This window comes from Poecilia latipinna, unplaced genomic scaffold (genome assembly GCF_001443285.1).
Source record: "Poecilia latipinna isolate Pla-1442-1.1 unplaced genomic scaffold, P_latipinna-1.0 Scaffold972, whole genome shotgun sequence".
NCBI lineage: Eukaryota > Metazoa > Chordata > Actinopteri > Cyprinodontiformes > Poeciliidae > Poecilia > Poecilia latipinna.
This window is the reverse complement of record NW_015113588.1, coordinates 143,805-161,653: the sequence shown is the minus strand read 5'-3', so window position 1 is coordinate 161,653 and position 17,849 is coordinate 143,805. Positions and strand designations below refer to the sequence as shown.

At 40.6% G+C, this 17,849-nt stretch overlaps 2 protein-coding genes across 2 annotated transcripts in view; one reads left to right on the top strand and one right to left on the bottom strand.

The window, feature by feature from the left end:
* Window positions 1–3,434, bottom strand: part of prkdc (protein kinase, DNA-activated, catalytic subunit) — a 41,537-nt gene extending 38,103 nt beyond the window's left edge. The window contains exons 1-9 of the mRNA XM_015050031.1: window positions 3,126–3,434; window positions 2,563–2,639; window positions 2,364–2,468; window positions 2,201–2,275; window positions 1,792–1,900; window positions 1,597–1,709; window positions 1,260–1,359; window positions 1,102–1,157; window positions 409–439 (exon numbers count right to left, since the gene is read on the bottom strand). Coding sequence (XP_014905517.1) covers window positions 409–439; window positions 1,102–1,157; window positions 1,260–1,359; window positions 1,597–1,709; window positions 1,792–1,900; window positions 2,201–2,275; window positions 2,364–2,468; window positions 2,563–2,639; window positions 3,126–3,300 — 841 coding nt within the window. The 5' untranslated portion in view covers window positions 3,301–3,434. The remainder of the gene's footprint in view (window positions 1–408; window positions 440–1,101; window positions 1,158–1,259; window positions 1,360–1,596; window positions 1,710–1,791; window positions 1,901–2,200; window positions 2,276–2,363; window positions 2,469–2,562; window positions 2,640–3,125) is intronic.
* A 1,096-nt stretch (window positions 3,435–4,530) lies between these two features.
* The window catches only part of LOC106958240 (rho GTPase-activating protein 29-like), a 34,463-nt gene continuing 21,144 nt past the window's right edge, over window positions 4,531–17,849 (top strand). The window contains exons 1-2 of the mRNA XM_015050032.1: window positions 4,531–4,810; window positions 6,241–6,623. Of these exons, the coding sequence (XP_014905518.1) occupies window positions 6,338–6,623 (286 nt within the window). The 5' untranslated portion in view covers window positions 4,531–4,810; window positions 6,241–6,337. The remainder of the gene's footprint in view (window positions 4,811–6,240; window positions 6,624–17,849) is intronic.

The following is a 17,849-nucleotide window of genomic DNA, read 5'->3' as shown; positions in this document are numbered from 1 at the left end:
AGAAAGGAGTTATAGACCCACAGAAAATTAAACTTTAACCCAAAAAAAAAAAAAAAAAAAAACAACAACTCAGAAATGTTTTGATTTCTTGAAAACAAACCTGGAAATTTCTGACTTTGAAAACTTGCAAGAAAAAAAAAATCGGAATTTTTCTAGCAAGTTTTCAAACTCAGAAAATTCAAAGTTTTTTTCCCAGAAAATTTCTAAGATTAATGGCAAAATTTCTGAGATTTTTTCAGCAAATTTCCAACTTCTCAAACCTGGTAATGTCCAAGTTTCCAAGACATCTTTTTTTTGGCATAAATGTACTCCTCCTTCTTTTCTATCTACAGTGGCCCTATTACTCCTAATACATAGATTCTGTGTTGCTTTGATTAAAAAAAATAAAATATTAATAATAAGGCTCACCAAATGTGACAGCGTAGCGATTCATTTCCATCTGTGAAAGAGTAACAGCCACAAAGTTTTGGTATGCAGCTTTTTAAAAGTCTTCAGACCTCTCAGTCTTTCATATTTTGTCACGTTACCACAAACAATGTGTTTTTTATTACATTCTGATGAGACCAAAACAAAGTAACACATAACAGCGTCGATGCACAAGGACAGATTAAATTTTTACACCACGAAAACCGGAAGAAGAGGAGGCGACGCTTTTCTTCGACAGACAGAGGGAGACGAATCACAACGTTTTAGAAATTATAAAAGGTACGATTTTCTGTATTTCTTCCTTCCTTTTTCCATTTCCCATGTTTTTTGGCCTCATTTTTTGTCCTGTGTAAAAGTTGCATAATTAATTTTCTTGGAAAAAAAATCTGAATAGAGAAATATTTCTTTTTTGCTGAAGTTCCTCGGATTTCAAGAAATAAAAACCTTAACTACGCGCACTTTACTAAAATATAAAGACCAGGAAGCTGTAATTAAAGCTAAAAACAGTTCATTATTACACCGACTCAAAGGAGCAGAAATCCACACATCCTTTACCTTCAACTTCACAATTATGCACTACTTTGTGTTGGTCCATCTATAAAAAAATGTAATAAAATACTCTGAATATCCTGGTCATGTCCGAATATAAAAAAGCAGATAAAGTGCATTAATAACCTGAGGAGTGATGGACTTCAGGGCATATTGAAAGATCTCTTTGGATGTAACCGGGTCTGGAAGGGAGAGGAAAAAAAAAAAAAGTACTTTTTTTATTTTTTTTATCTCAATATAAGTCGACGCAACTTAAATATGTCGACAAGCGCATCATCATCCACCTTCTTCCATGGATTTGGTGAAATTAACCATCAGGGCAGTTAAGCCTCGTAAACATCCAGCCACAACCAAAAGCTTTGGCTCTTTTGTTGAGGAAGTCATCTGGAAGACGGAAGAGGGAGGGAGAACAAGAGAATCAATCAGTACAACACACGGGTCTGCTAACAACAGATAACAGCTTTTTCATGTCTGTGTCTAATTTTAGATGCAAGTTCTGAACGTTGAGCTGGTGGGAACTCAAGATTACAGCAATCGGTCTCAAACCATCGCACGCTTCTTATCTTTTCTGTGCTTTCCCGGCTCTAAATGAAACAAAAGGAACGGAGAATAAAACACAACCTGCTCTTTGAGCTCCGCAAGATAGACCTTGTACAACTTGTCGGAGTTGTTGACCATTTCGCTGGGATGAACCTCCGCCAGAACCCCGAGCAACTCGTAGATTTTGCCGAGAACTGAGGAGGACAAAGAAAAGGACGCTGCTGAGCTCAATCACCTCATGTCCAAATAAAAGAAGAAAAACAAAAAAGAACTCACCCGAGTCGGGTAACTTGCTCCTCTGACAGAGTTCGCTATAGAATCTGTTGAAGATGTCGCCGATTTTGAACTCTGCAGCCACGCTGGAGGCCTTGGTTGATTGAAGAACCTGCAGAGCGGTCAATGAAAGTGATGTCAAGAGAGGAACAAAATGTCTCCTTTTAAGATAAAATGCAGTAAGAATGAAGTCTTTCAGATCCCTGTTGAAACATTTTATCCCTCTCATCTTACCAGAATTGTTTCAAGTCATCTACATTTGAAGGGGTTAGATAAATACAATAACCAAGACATAAATGTGTATTTACTTGCCAACTTTGTCTGATATTAAAGTTTATTTCGTAATGTGAAATAGTTAAGTTACTAACTTATTTGTACTCAGTCGACACTACATAGGAAACAAAAAGCTTACCTTTATAAGCAGCTCCAACACCGGCGTCCTACATTTGGCAACTTTTTCTTTTGTGTACGCGCCCATGCACATGTCCTGCACAACGAAAACAATGAATAAACTAAGAAACCATTCTGCTAGTAAATGTAACATAGCAAACATCCTAGACTGTGGACGAGCTCACTCTTATGTCTGTGGCATAGGTTTTCTCCCAGCCTTTGACTCTCGGTGACACTTTGTCCAAAAATTTCTCTAAGAACAGCAGAATTTCAACACGGGTGTCCCGCAGCTGAAAAAACAAACAAACAAAAAACATTAAAAAAATAAGATTGTTATGTTGACTTTGTGATTGTTTAATGGCAGAATATTGCAAAAATGCTCACCTCCTCCAATGGCAGGGACTTCCTGAGGAAGCTAAGCAGGCCATAGTCTTTTGAGAACAACAGTGAGGTCTGTAAAGCTTTTGTTAGATGGAAATAGAGAGAAAGCATGCGTCAGTGCTTCTTCAATTCATGTTACAAAAAATAATTTTTATGACAATCAATCCGATTTCAGCCTCAACAAAGAAACTAATCTGCTTGTGGAGAAACTTTGCAAGGACCTAATATGTTAATATGGCAGGAAAGTGTGTGCTTTGCATGGTTTGAACTTCTCAGCATCTTTGTTTTGCTCAGAAAACCACGTGGTTAAAGAATAACAACAATAGGAGCTCAGGTGCAGTTTTGGCGGTAGATCTTTAATGGTACAAGGTATAAAAAAATGACTTTAGCAGGCTTATTAAAGTATTTTCTGCACGACGAACAAACAACTAATACTTGTGCATTAGCAGAGCGCCTTGTTCATCAGCATATTTAACCGCTGTCAACAACTCAAGCATGAATGAGTTCAAACTGTAGTTCTCTGAATGGAGTTTGGCGCCGTTTGGCTATGTGACCACCTCTCTTACCCAGTTCATTCTCAGTGGTTGTTAGCATGCACTCCTGCCCCAGATCACCGATTATATCGTGACATTTCAGGGCTGCAGAGCGACTGTCTTCATCTGAAAGTAATTCATGAAGTTTGAGAAGAAGCCCGTGAATCCCTGAAGCGGGGACGCTTTGGGAAGACATGGCTCCAGCCATCCGTCCGAGCTGTAACAGGCTGCTAAACGCTCCGCATTACTTGAGCTAGCGCGAGAGCAACCACAGAACGAAGGAGGTCAGAAGAAGCAAAACAAACTGCCAGCGGAGGGATTTCACTCAAATCCTACACCAGGAAGAGCGACAACAGGAAGTCACCTGGGAGAGTTTCAAAATGAAAGCCGCGAAAAACATAGAAAATTAAATGGTTATATATTGAATTATTTAGTTAGGAACTACGTTAGTTGCAAGCATTTATGTCGTCTTCTTCATTGTCCAATAAATTTAGTGTAATTAATAAAAAGTCCCCAAAGGCTGATGTAGCTGCTTGAGTAGTGCCAAGAAGACATTATAAGCAGTAAGCATTTTTGAGGTCAGAATTTAACTATTCACTTGCGGTTGTGGTTTGTAACAACTTTACTTACTTGACTTTACTGTCTGAGTACAAGTAAAAAAGGATTGCACTTTTCAGTTTAACGTTTTTTAATATAATTTAACACATTTAGTCAAGTCTGATTAAAATTCATATTAGCAAAGTAACTAAGGTAATCTGAAACAAACATTTTTTCATGAAACTTTACAGATGACGCCTTAGTGTTTTCACTGCACTACATTTAACCTTCCAGCAGATGTCATCAGTGAGCGATGTTTGCCCACGGGTCCTATGTTGATACTGGAAATCTTTTATTAAAGGCCAAAAAGAATAAGATATTACCTTATCAAGGTTTACATTAAATATATTGCGTACAAAATGTATCATGCTTTAAAAATGAATAAAATCCAGTTTTTACGTTTTCTTAAATGTATTAAAAGTCTGACGTTGTGCGCAATCTCGACCACTGAAGCAAAAAATTACAAAATTTTGGTTCATACACATTTTGCAGCGAGTCTAATTTTAAGCCCTTCTAGGACTTGCTAGATTAGAATGTTCTGATTTACTAACCTTAATCAGTATTTGTAATTAGATTTGGATTGTTTTTACTAAGGTCAGTGATATTTATTTATTTATTTGTACAGCAATTTAATTTGTCTGATCAATTTATCTGAGTTTTCCCGTTTCATTAAAATTGTGCAAAAAGCTTTTAATTGTATGGTTTTATAGTCGGGTTTACTGTATTGCCGTAAAAGGACACTTACTTGCTGGCGACTAATTTCTGCAAGGCATTTATTTTGAAAGGCTCAACAGGATGTACCAAGCATTATTTTTTTTGTACTTCACCAGTTTAAACTTCGGGGCACCTGTTGTTCTCATAGGACTGTAGAAAACTTCACGGCGCGTGCATGCCTTCACGCTCACCAACCAGTTGCGGTGTGTATCACATGGGGATAGAAGGAGCTCCCACTCTGAGGAACTGAGTTGCACTTTACCGGCGTCTACGTCGTGACTGTAACCGACAAGGATATCACAGTGTCCATGTGGATTAAGTAACTTCTTTCCGTTCTGGTGATCGGATTTTTCTCCGTTTCTGGATATTTCTCTCCCTCCCTGTAATGTTTGAGGATTCAACGGCAGGTGCGTACGTTTACTTTCTCAGCTATAAGAAATGTTTTTAAAAGGCATTTGATCCAGTTAGCGGAATACGGCGGTCAGCAGAGATTTATGCTCTCACAAATAACACACTTTTAGCAACCTCTGTTTTAGACAACTCATACGCTAGTGTTTGTTTGTGTTGTATTCCTTCTAAATGTACCCCCGTATTACTTTTAGGAAAACTACCTTTAGCTTTTTCTATCGTGAACACGTTAGTTTGGCGTACGCTAAAACATGAAAGATGCGCGTCGGTAACAATTACGTCAGTTTTAACTTGGAGTCTTTTTGTTCAACTAAACGCCGACATTCAAAGTCGTAATTTGTCAATTTGAACTGGTCCATCCTTAGTGAGCAGACCACATGAATAGTAATATACTTTTTCAAGAAAAAACGTTTAAAAATAATGACGGTATCTTGTTTCTCATGAAGTGGCGCGGTTGTTCGTGTTTACGCGCAGAAACACCTCCACAGCACACTGATTCGCCTCCAAAAATATACTTTAAATAGACTTTAAGTTTGTGTGTCATTAAATAATATATTTTTTATATGTAAATAACAAATAAAAGTGGAACATGTAACATGTAAATCAAGTTGTTTTAACCTTAAAGGGTTTTTCCTGCCAGGGATCTGTGTTAAATTATCTTTACTATAAACATGGGGCTGTTATTATGACATGTCATCGACATCACAATAAAACGACCTACTTCCCTGTTCAAAGCAATGCCTTACATTTCAAAATGAAGTGGACATTATGAACTGTATAAGGAAGATGTAAATATTCACCTAAAATGTTCTCACCAATATTGTGTGATATCTATTGACATGATGATGACTATGATGACAAAAATATTTTAAAATTTAACTATTCTTATTGTCTCTAGATTAAATCTATCACTGCTTAAAGTCTCACAGAAACAACTACTATTAAAAATTATATTCTGTTGTTTTCTGAGATATAAACAGATTTTTGTTTATTGGTGATCTTATAAAACCAGCAGTAGAAAAAGTGGTTCAAATAGCCAAAGTAGCAATCGCAATCCTTTGAATTCAATTAGTTTCTCTTTACAATAAGTATGCATCATTTCTAACTGTTAAAATACATAGTAATGGATTGTCTCCACTGCATAGTTAGTCCCTGTAATGGTCCTTGTGAATTTCAAAGAAAATTTAGAAGATTTACTAGTGAAAGATATATAAGCAAATGGCTGAAATAAGTTCTTGCATCATTTTCTGACAGGAAAAGAACAGTAGATGGCAGGAATAGTGATGTATTATTCCTCGTCATGGATTGCGCAAATCAAACTGATTCCAGTCCTGTGTCACTGCCATAAAGCGGTTGATGATTTCATAACATTGCCTTTGCTTCTGACCAGATTAACGCTCATAAAGCGCTCTCTCTCTCATTTTGACAGCGTCCTCTATCCCTGCACAGCAGTGGTCGGTCTGAACACGGAGCTGAATCGAAGGGAAACTGGGATCGAGGTCCCAGGGCCGCGGGACCCCAAAGGCATGCTTGCAGCCATGCTGCGTCAGAGCAGTGGCGGCGGAGGATCGGGTGGATCGGGCGGAGGCAGTGGGGGTGTCAGTGGGAATAAACTCACTTTAGGCATCTCCCGACTCTCCAGCTCCAGCCTGGGGTCGGGAAGCCCTTCCAGGCTGGCCAAGAACAACTCGGTCACCTCGGACAACCAAGACGCCGCCCCCACCGATCCAAACTACATCATGCAGCTCGTCAGCGACGTGCGCAAGTTTGCCGACGTGCTCCTGCAGCTCAAAGAAGTGTTCAACTCCAAAGGTGTGTTAGGAAGCCTGCTGTCTTTGCATGCATCTCATGTGTTTGCTTTTGCTGTATTTCTCTGCTGTTGATGGAAAGTGACTGAAGCGGTGTGTTTTTATTACTAAGCTGAGTTGCAGCTTAGTAATAAAAAAAAATAATAATAAAAACATGCACTCACACACCATCAACCTAATCTGAGCTTAGCTGAGCTTTTTCAGATATTCCAAGTGTCATTGGTGGGGACCTGTGAAAGTTTTGTTTTCACAACAGCCATGTGGATGTGGGCTTTGCACCCAGTTACGCAACGTCACTATGTCACACTCGTGTGAGTGTGTGCGCTTTCACATACGAGCCGAGCAATCTGGTGTCAGTGTTCCGTACCAAAACATGTCTCTCTTGTGCTTTCTTGTTGCTTTGTTTGTCCCCCACATGAGTCCCACACTAATTGTTGAAGTCATGGCTTTCAGCAGCAGCAAAACAAAACAAAACAAAAAAAACGCTGAACAGTGTAAGCACAGCGAACGGGATTTATAACGGAATGCAGCCGTCGACATCGTCCTCTCTCTTGTGTACACACACTGTTGCTTTCACCACAGTGCACACTACAGCCGGGCCCGGCTACCTGTTTTGTCCCGTGGCGGCCTTGGCTGTGCGGTCAGTCAACCCGTCTTATCTCAGTCTTGCTTTAGTTCTTATCTTTTCCTGTAAAGCAGAAAACGATGTTTATTTTAGCGGAATAACAAAACGCCACTGAGGGAAAAGTTAAAAGCTGTCTTGAAATGATGCACTAACTGCCCCCCGCGGCGTGATTATCACTCCAAGTAAAGATGTGTAAAAAGCTTGTGATTGTGAAGTCAAATGAAATCTTTCTTCATTGAAGCATCAATAAATTGCACCAGATTTCTTAATTTTGGGGGATTGGATGATAGTTTCAAGTGAAAATAATTGTATCCACTGAACTTTTCTATCTCCACCAGGGTCTAAAAATCACCCTCTGGCCCCTCTTGCTCTTCTGTGAGAAAGGGATGACTGATATAGACCAGATATATAATCATTATTCATCTATCATTTGTTTTGGAGTGAGGCTGAAAAAAAAGTTCTAACTTCTTAACAGGAACTGTGTGTTCTGGTCAGATTGGAGTAAAGGTGTTTTCATTCCTGAGGTGTTTTAGTTCATTCTAGGTGAACTCTGGTTCGTTTCCCCTATTGGTGCGGCTGGTTTGAGCACAAGGGTGCCGAGCAAACCAACTCTAAACCAGTTTGTTTATGGCAGCGTACGCTACAAACCTGAGCCAAACGCCTTAACGTAGCCAAGTTCATGTTGCGTTGTGCCGTACAGTACGGTAAATAAAGCAATATAAAAGGCGGTACATGATTTTTGCAAAAGTCTCATGCAGCATTCAAGATGTCCTCTCAAACTCATTTGGTAAACTGAGCATTATTTTGCCTGAAAGTGATGCCAGGAATCTTACTAATGACATGACATGATTAAATTTCTCCCATACACACAGCATTTGTATTTGGTTCTCTTGTTCTGTTTGTCCTAATGTCCACTTTTAAGTCTGATTGAAGATCTATAATGTTGTTGGCATGGGAACCTTGTTGGAAAACAATTGAATCCTCAATTTTTGATAAAAAAAAAAACTCAGTAATTCTTGTACGAGAGATCTCAAACAAGAAAAATCTCAGATTTTGTGAAATCTAACAAGCCTCGTCTTAACACATAATCTAATATATTGGCTGTACAAGGTAGCAATGTGGCTGCGTTTACCCAAATCTGCCCCTTCCTGTAATTAGACAAGAATAAACCATCCCAGGGGAATCCTTTGCTTTTCTAACACATTTTGGCATGCATTTAATTCAATTTGGGGAAAAGAAAAGGAGAAGAAAAGAAAGGTGTTCTCGCTAGACCTATAAATCGTTTGCATTAACAGCTCAGAGGACTGACAGGCACTGACGTTTCAGTTCAGGATGCATCTCACCAGAGATCTCAGATTTTTCTTGTTTGTCCTATTTTATTTATTTATTTTTATTTTAATTTCCTCAAAAGGTTAAGAAAGGTGCAGTCCAACACAGAGCAGCTTGAGCAACTTTTCAGTAACCATGTTGGCAGACTTGCGGATCGACGCAGTAAACCACCATGTGCCAGGAGATTTAAACCTGTAGCTTTATGGAGCAGAAGAAGGCTTTAGCTACAAGTTGATCCCTCGTGGTTGTTGGATATTGTCTGCCTGGAGTCTGGCGTAATCAGATAGAGTTGCAGTTTTGAGTCCGTTTAAAACCAGATTAAACGGGATCGACACACAGCATGTGAGCACAGGTCCCTGCTATGTGGCCCAGTTGCATAGCTGTCATTTTAGACAGTTTGGCTTTGCTGCTAAGGAACCGTTGAGAAACCAGTTTGTAATCCCCTGTTCACTCTAAATTATAATTATCTATGATTGCTGGTGAGATGCATCCTGAACTGAAACGTCAGTGCCTGTCTGTCCTCTGAGCTGTTAATGCAAACGATTTATAGGTCTAGCGAGAACACCTTTCTTTTCTTCTCCTTTTTTTTTCCCCCAAAATTGAATTAAATGCATGCCAACATGTGTTAGAAAAGCAAAGGATTCCCCTGGGATGGTTTATTCTTGTCTAATTACAGGAAGGGGCAGATTTGGGTAAACGCAGCCACATTGCTACCTTGTACAGCCAATATATTAGATTATGTGTTAAGACGAGGCTTGTTAGTTAGATTAAAAGTAACTTTTGAAAATAAGACTGAAACTGGTCTTCATTAAGCCAACATTTTTGTTGACCTAAAGTTTTACGATATTTATTGGTGCTACTATAACGCATCCAATTTTGTGTAATGGTGATGAAGTTCCTATAGACTTTTTGATGACATTCTAACTTATCGAACATTTCTGTGAACGACTCCCGTCCACTATGGAGGAACAGAAACCGATACGTGGGAGTGACCAGATTGTGCAGTGATTGGATGAGATGCAACTTTCCTCCTAATTTATGGCCATATTGTCTCTGAAGCACAACACAATAGTTCAAACCTCTCATTACTCTAAATCTTTTCTTTCCCCCACTCCCCCCACACAGACACAACCCCTTCTCCCCTCAACTTCACAGAGCCAGTAGTCACAAGCTATATTCAACTTAGGGCCCTGTACCCCTCGCAACAGTGCTCGCATTCACGGTCAGTGATGTGAGACTGACACTCATTGTCCCCGAGAGGCATCTCCAGACGAGCATGCTTCTGCTATCTGGCAGCTCTCGCACAAACGTTTCTTTCCCAAGTCAAGAATAGCTCGTTGCCGCAGGATTGATCCCCTGGGTGTTTTGTTTTTTCCCCCCCCTTCAGTACTTGTTTTATTTTTCAAGCGTTGCTTATTATCCTTAAAAGGACACTGTTACATAGTGGCTCCGTAGTTGTGGCTGGAGTTGGTGAGGCGTGGTAGGATTTCGTTATTTACTCACGCCAGAGAAGATGGGGTATCGGGGTAATTCGCTGCCAAGTCAATGTTTGGGGGAGGGGGGGTATTTCATCATCAGGAGTTTGCTTGAAAGGTAATGGCCTGCTCCATTACCTTTCTATGAGAGGCATGTCAGCAGTTGAGTATGATTTCACTTTGAAGGACGATGGTAGCGAGGGTCACAGAGGGCATTTGTTGAGCTGTGGACATGGACTCCGTGGCTCTAGTGTTTGGACTGGGGAGGCCCTCTGATGCTCCCCGTCATGGGATTAGTCTGTTAACAGCCAAACGGTGCATTGGTGCTTTCCGTGAGATCAGGAGACGATTGTTGTTTGTTTCAATATGTGCTTAAGGGCTAAACATGTTATTTGTTTTGTAAGCATAACCCGGTCTTAAAGGGACAGGTGTGTAATCAGGTGTTTTACTGCTTTGAAATCCACCAGGCAGAGTGGCGGTGATGACATTTGTGTCATTTGCTGAAGACTAGAAATGGCAAAACCAAACCATGTATTAGCTATAGCTGCATATAGCAGGGTTTTGACACCATTTCTAATTTAATTCTAAAGCGTGTCTATTGTTAGACCAGACTAGTAATAAATTCTTATCCAATCCTTTTGGGATCTCTCACTGTTTGTATATTTTTTGGTCCTTTCCCATGGAAAATGAGGCTTGACCAGGGCTTGTGTGTTTAGCTGCATTTCTTTCTTGAACTGAACTATTTACAGAGCTATTTCTGTCACAAACTGCACATATTTTGTTTATCTTTCTTATAGAAAGTACTCCTGATCCAGTGTTTCTCCATGTGTGTGTGTGTGTTTTCTGTCCCTCTCTCTTATTGTTCTCTCAGCTGCTAGGTCAAGTTTACTTGTATAGCACATTTCAGCTCCAAGGCAGTTCAAAGTGCTTTACATCATAAAAGCATAATAGAGTATCCAATTATGAAACGAGCAATTAACATAACACTTTGTCAAAATGCCATCATCAAAATCATCGTGATCACCATGGTTACTGCTCTTGAGCTCTGATTTGCTGAAAGTAGGAAGTTGTTCCTTTCCACTGTAGCCACATACTTAATGAGGTTTTACCAACTGACAAAGAAACCCAAAATCAATCTGAATTTGACTGTATTATGATTCAGATCAAATTGGACTGCATGCAGTTAGATCTGAATTGTCTTAAACAATTGGATTATTTCTATATAATTGGATCTGAGTTGGACATTTGCTATGAAACAAGCCGAGCTGAATTATTCAAGCTTTTCAGACTTGTGCTGATCAAAGATATGTGCCTCATTTTCAATGTGAAAAGATAACAACAGAAGAGCTGCTGTTAAACAGGGTGTTTGGAATAGGTTAATAAGTTTTTTTTTTTTTTTTTAGAAAACAATTGGAGTACATTTTAAGCTATTTTTAGCTTCTTCTGTTAGAGATTAGTGTGATTTCTAAATGACATTTCCAAACCGACCAGGAAAATTGCAGAAGACTTGTGTCAAACTCTGATCCTGGAGAACCAGTGGCCTGTGACGGTTTAGATGCATCACTTATTCAACAAACCTCAATTGACTGGCTTGACTGCCGCCTCCGTGTGCAGTGAAGTTTTCTCCAAATTATAGCTACTCATGGCCTGTATGACCAAACAACATGAAAAAAAAAAAAGTTTTGTCTTTAAGCAAGCTTTTGCACCCTTTGTGCTTTGCATGACTTCACTTTAAAAGCTCCCTCTGGTTATGAAACGGCTGAGTAGCACTCGGGCATAGTATGTCCTGAAAATGACATACTGAAAATGACGTTTCTTGGAAAACCTTCTTGTCATGCCTCACTGAACCCAGCTTAAACTGATCTCCGTTGCGCATTCTTTCAAGAAATGCCTTCAGCGCACTGTAAACTGGTAAAAGCTGGAGTGTACTACGGCTGCTGGCCATATTTTTGTTTTGTAATTTGTTGCTGTTATTGGATAATTCGTGCTGACTTGGCTCTTACGTGTTTCTCTGTGATTCACTTTGACTCACAGCTGTCCTCGGTTAATCAGTGTGGGATTTAGCGGCTCTCTTTGTGCACACACACACACACTCTGCCGTACAGGATTTTAATGATTAACACACACCTACTTAGTATGTTTCCAGCAGACTTGTGCAATGACATACTGTAACATACCATCAGCAAGTAACGGCCCAAATGTTTGCACAACTGTTGATCACCGATGTGAAATGTCACTTAACCTACATGACGTCTGGTTTACTTTTTGGTATGCTTTTCATTCGTGGGAAAATGAGCATGTTCTCTCCTTTTGGAGGTGGGTTTAATATTCTCTGCTGATGCAAATGCCTTGTGGGAAAGCGGTTCTGCTCTGGGTCCTCTGAGAAAGCCTCGATGCCATTTTAGCGAGCAATATTCTAAATCACCCCTCATGAAATACCAGCCTAAAATTAGCCTCTGCTCGGGTCTTTTCACAAACCCTTCCAGACTTTCTTAATGGCAGCGGCTAAGCTTTGTTTAACTTTAGGCAGTCTATCCCCACTGGGTCTGGGATCCACTGTAAAAGCTTCGCAGCCTCCCCAAAAAAAGTTCCTTTTATGGCTCTTTTACTGCTCCCCGACTTAAAGTCACTGTAAATTGTCCCAAGTGCAAGACCACACAAGCCTTTGTTGTTTGCTGAATATCGCTTTGGAGTCAGAGAGCCTCGGTGTGCTCACAGATCTGCTGAACTCTCTTCGTGTTAATTAAGCAGCCTTTCAGGATATGTTACATTAGCTTAATTGTCCTGGGTGATCCTCGTTTTAAGGACCAGATAATTTCCTTCTGGGATTAAACTTGATGGGTGTTGTGACATATGGCGGACCTATTTATCCCGTCTGCCCGAAGAAACAAAGCATGACATGACCACACACACGATGCCCTATGCGGGTAATAAATGCATGCCGTGTACAGGTGATAAAGCTGAACTTGTCTGGCAAGTTTGTAAGATGTTTTCATGTCATGGGAGAACCTTCTCAGTGCATCTACGTTTCTTTTTTTGTTCTGTTTTCCTTAGAGATTTATGATGATAGCTGCCTTTTTTTCTGCTGGAGCAGCTTTGTTGTAGGAGACTGTCAACGTCTGTGACTCTGTAAGGTCAAGCTTCAGGATTCCCACACTGCCTATGAGAAGTTGGGGACTGATGATGATGAGATTTGTTGGAAAAGTCTTGTGCTTCTTGTCTGTTTACAGCTGATTTAGGGTGCAAGGAGGTCACTCTAGAAGCTGGTGTCTGTCCTAGTATGTCTGTGAAAATGATTAAATAGCAATATTGCAGTCGAATAGGCAGTGACATCCAGTTAATCAAGTGCTCAGAAGGGGCTTCCCCTTTAACCTTTTGGGTTAAAACAAACAGAAATGTCAAATCGATCCCACACATAGGCTTAGGGGTGCCCCTCCTCAACTTGTTCATGCCTTGGATTAAATGTCAATAGCATTAGAGGGATTTACTGCCTACCTTTTTATAATGTCCAAAATATTGATTAATGCAATCAGCAGAGATGAAAACTGAGCCAAGTTTGCGCTTGGAGGACTGAGAATCTCCTCCAGCATGTGAGCTAACTCAAATTAACTGATTGACACATTCGAGTATAAACTGTGCTGGCTACATTTGTCTCCTGCGATTATCCGTCATGACATTTAAACACAAACTTAAAACAAAGATGTATAACATGACATAACTGCTTTGATTTAAACCAGAAAATAGCCAATACTCTTGCAGCTGTTTCAAGGTGCCCTACTCTTAGCTTCACTACTATTAGTTGTCATCTGTCTCGTGAGTTACTCATGTTGTTAAGGTGAATCATTTTTATCACCCTTATCTGTCTCTGTTGTTTTGACAGAAACTACACCCTAAGTGTTGGCGCTTTTTTCCTCTTCCTGAACATTGGGTCATGCTCACGTGTGACTTGCTCGGCCTCAAACTGACTAAAGCTTGAAAGGCCAGCGAAGATGTTATTAGACAGATAACCAGCTGTACTAATGACCTACAACGTTTGATAAATTTAGGAACTCTGTCGGTGACATCTTGTTTTTTTTCCTTTCTTATATTTATTCCTGATGTGTTGCAGACAAACAAGGAAACGACTCATCTGTGGCATAAGTTGATTTAAAACACTTTGACTCAAAGTTCATTTCCCTTTATCTTGATCAGTGGACTATAAAACGCCTCTTTGTTGTTTTCCAACAGAGGGATTACACTGAAGCCAATCTTTCTTCAGGGCAAACTGCGGCTCAACATGGCTCTACATGTTTGTTTTCTCAGACAGGCCGAATACAAAGCGCCACAATAAATTAATCATATTTTTTTGGCTCGTTTGAGGTCTCAGTTTCCAGATACAACGAACACATAACCAGCAGATATTTTGATAATATTAGAGCTGCTTTGTAGTACAAGCCAATGTTTGATCTTATGGTAAAAAAAGGCAAGTCTCTCCTGTTTTCTGCACTCAGATTGCAATCGCATTGTGGTGTTGAATTTGCCAAATTACAAGACTTACAAGCAAGACGTAGCTGAACACTTCGAAGCATTATAAAGTCCTACTTCAAATACATCTTCCATCTAGGAGATGCCGACCTTGTCACTCAACAAACTGTATCTGATAACCTTGTTGATTGAAGGGGTGAAGCGGAGTCTTGTGCTCACACTGGCCCCATTATCCATCTTCATTAGGTTGAGAGTAGTTTGGCTTGTTTGTCCGATTTGTCCCTTTTGCTGCAAATTTTTCTTTGTGACGCACGGCACAAACTGTTTTCTTGAAGCTGTTTTTGTTGTTTCTTTGACAGCTGTATCAGCATTGTCTCAGGATTAGGATAATGGCTAAAGCTAAATGCTCCACTCACCTCCCTGCACAGTCTCTTGACAGGTGCAGGAAAAAGGCCACCCCCATCTTTAAGCTTCTGTCCAACAGACTCCCTACTCTCTGGCTGCTGGACACAACTTTTGGTTCAGCTATTGAGCCAAATGCCTGAACAGTTTGGCTGCCAACAAGAGGTTACACGGTGTGTGTGTGTGTGTGTGTGTGTGTGTGTGTGTGTGTGTGTGTGTGGGGGGCATTCCAGCTATGCTTTTCTTGAAGCATAGCTGGAATGCCAGCTTTCAGAGCTGGGCGGTAGAGGTGGTGTCCTTGTGGTGGTTGTGGAGGGGGTGATGCATCCCTGTCTCATGATGATGATGAGGGAGAGGAAGAGAGAGAGAGAGAGAGAAAGATATCTGAGTCAAGTTTGAAGTCTGCGAGTTCAACCGTCATTGATCATATTTTCTCATTTGCATTGACTGAATAAAAGCTAACAAGCTTGACGAAGGCAGTTGCTTCCAGCGTGGCGACAAGAAAGCCCCCCCCCCGTCTAGGTGGAAGGTGCTGTGTGTCTAGCCTAGGGGTCTCTCTCGCTCTTTGTGTATGCAGTCATGGGGAAAAATGGCTTCAAAGGTTTAAGATCCAGGGGAATGTTTCAGTGTGACCGGAGAGGTCTGCAAAGGCTAAGTTCCCTTGCCTTTTACCAGCTGCATGTAATCTGCTAATCCACAGAAGGGACTGTCGGTGGTCTGTCCACAGAAGGGGGGGTAAGGAGGGGTAAGGGGGTGCGCTGACCACAGGAGATAAGCTGAGGAGAGAGAGGTGAGAGGGGATACCAAGCCGTATTCTGACCCTTCATCTGCAGTGACCCTACAAAGCATTAGAGGTTAAGTGGACTTTTTCTTTTGGTCAAGACCACTGTAAAGTGCTGCAAATACCTAAAATTCAGACTTAAACAATGGGGTCAGTTTTAGACATGGCTTGGTAAAGAATGTGGCTTTTCACTCCCAGGCTGCTGGAAATGAATCACTTTTGACAAAGGTCATTAGTACCAGTGTTGCATTTGGTTGTCGCGCTAAGACAAAGGGCTGAAAAGTCTGAAGGGAGCCAATTTGTTGCGCCTTCGATGACTGTCCTTTAAGGGGAGTAAAGGATAAGGGTACTTGTCGGAGGAGTACGAGGAATGTCCAGCTGTAGTCAAATCAATTGGGACAAATGAAGCTTTTAAACGACGGCGGTCAATGCTTTCCTGTCCGGCGTCCCGTTTCTCCTCCTACGTGATTGGACCCGGTCCAGGTGGGGATCTGTTCGGGGAGGTCACAAGAAGATTCGAGTTTGAAGGATGTATTTCACGTCAGTCCTACAGTAATTCATTGGAAGAGTTGCAAGGGGAGGAATGCCGCCCAGTCTCTTCGAGTCGAGGCCCAAATGGAAAGCTCAAGATGACAAAGAACTGAGTCACTGATAGCAAGTATCCAAATGGAGATTAGTAACATATGGTGTACATCACCCTAACTCAGCTGTTTTTATGTTTGAGTTGTGATGCTTTTTTGCTCAACAGAAGTGCTGGAACATGTTACACTGCCCACCCAAGAACACCAAACAGTTAAATTATAAACTCAATGCATTTGAAGTACTTTAACAATAAGAATCCCTTCCTTTTAAGACGGCTGTAACAATGTTAGTCATCGCTTTTTATTACCTTGACTTGTGAATAACTGAAATGTTTCTTGTCATGTCTTCTGGATGACATCAGTGCATTCAGGCTTCAGATAAAACTGTAAAAAAAAAAAAAAAAAAAGCCACTCCAACTATGAACTATGGACACTTTGGAAATAAACATCAGGCTCTGACAGTTGCCTGTACTTTGACCCCCTTCATGTTCGCACACTAATGCTTTACATGGTTTATATTATTATTCTGCTGCTTTGTAATCTGTTTTTCTTTTGTTACACCTTTTTAGAGATGCAGTGATCAGATTATTATTTTTTTAGATAATTTCAGATCACTAGTTTTTGTGAAGACTTTACCTGGTGATACAATGTTCTCTTCAGGAAGGAACAATGTTACAAATTCATCCACAATGAGCATTCAGAATATTGTTTTTCCATAATTCTGGCATCCAGCAGTCACTAAATGTTCATTTTAAGTAACCAACCAACCGTTTGCATTGTTGATCAATTGCAGATAAATAAATTTAAGTCTAATTTATTTTAGATACCACCCACATAAAATCCCATTTTCCCTGTAGTTACATTAAAGTTTTAAATCTTCTCTTTTAATGTATCCTTTATTGTTATATCTTGTAATAATGGGCGTTTGATATGTGACCCCTTTAAATTTCGGGGTAAGGATGACATGAAACGGGCTGTCATTATTTTTGGAAAGCCGGGCCGCTGAAGCATCTGCTCGGTGTTTTAGTACCGAGATGTCACCTCGATTGTGAGCGATCTGACAATGTTTTCATTATGGATTCGCCCCTCCGCCCCCCGCCCAGACACACACACACACACACACACACCACCCCACCTCGACCCTTTGCTCCCGCAACTCCTGCCCCAGCTCCCAAACAAGAGACTGGAATGCTGGGTTTCCATGACGCTAATGAAGTAAAAACCTGGCAATGCGCTGCTGGCAGGCTCCTGATCTGCGGCCTCCTTCTCATCAGGATCCGAGTCTGATCCCCATGTAGCCTTCATTCACCAGGGCTTCATTATGCCAAGGAATGTCTCTCCTTCTCTCCTAGCCGGCAGATGAAGCTGGGATGTGAGGGGTGGGTGCGCAGGGGTAAATTTGGGACAAATCCCAAGGGATAGCACAAGCCCAAAAAAACACACAAATTTCCAGTCTTCGCTCAAATTCCGATACTCCCACAAATGACTCCTTTCACACTTTCTTCTTTTTTTTTATCTTCTAGAGACTACTCCATTTAGAGCAAAAAAAAAACAAAAAAAACAAAACAAAAAA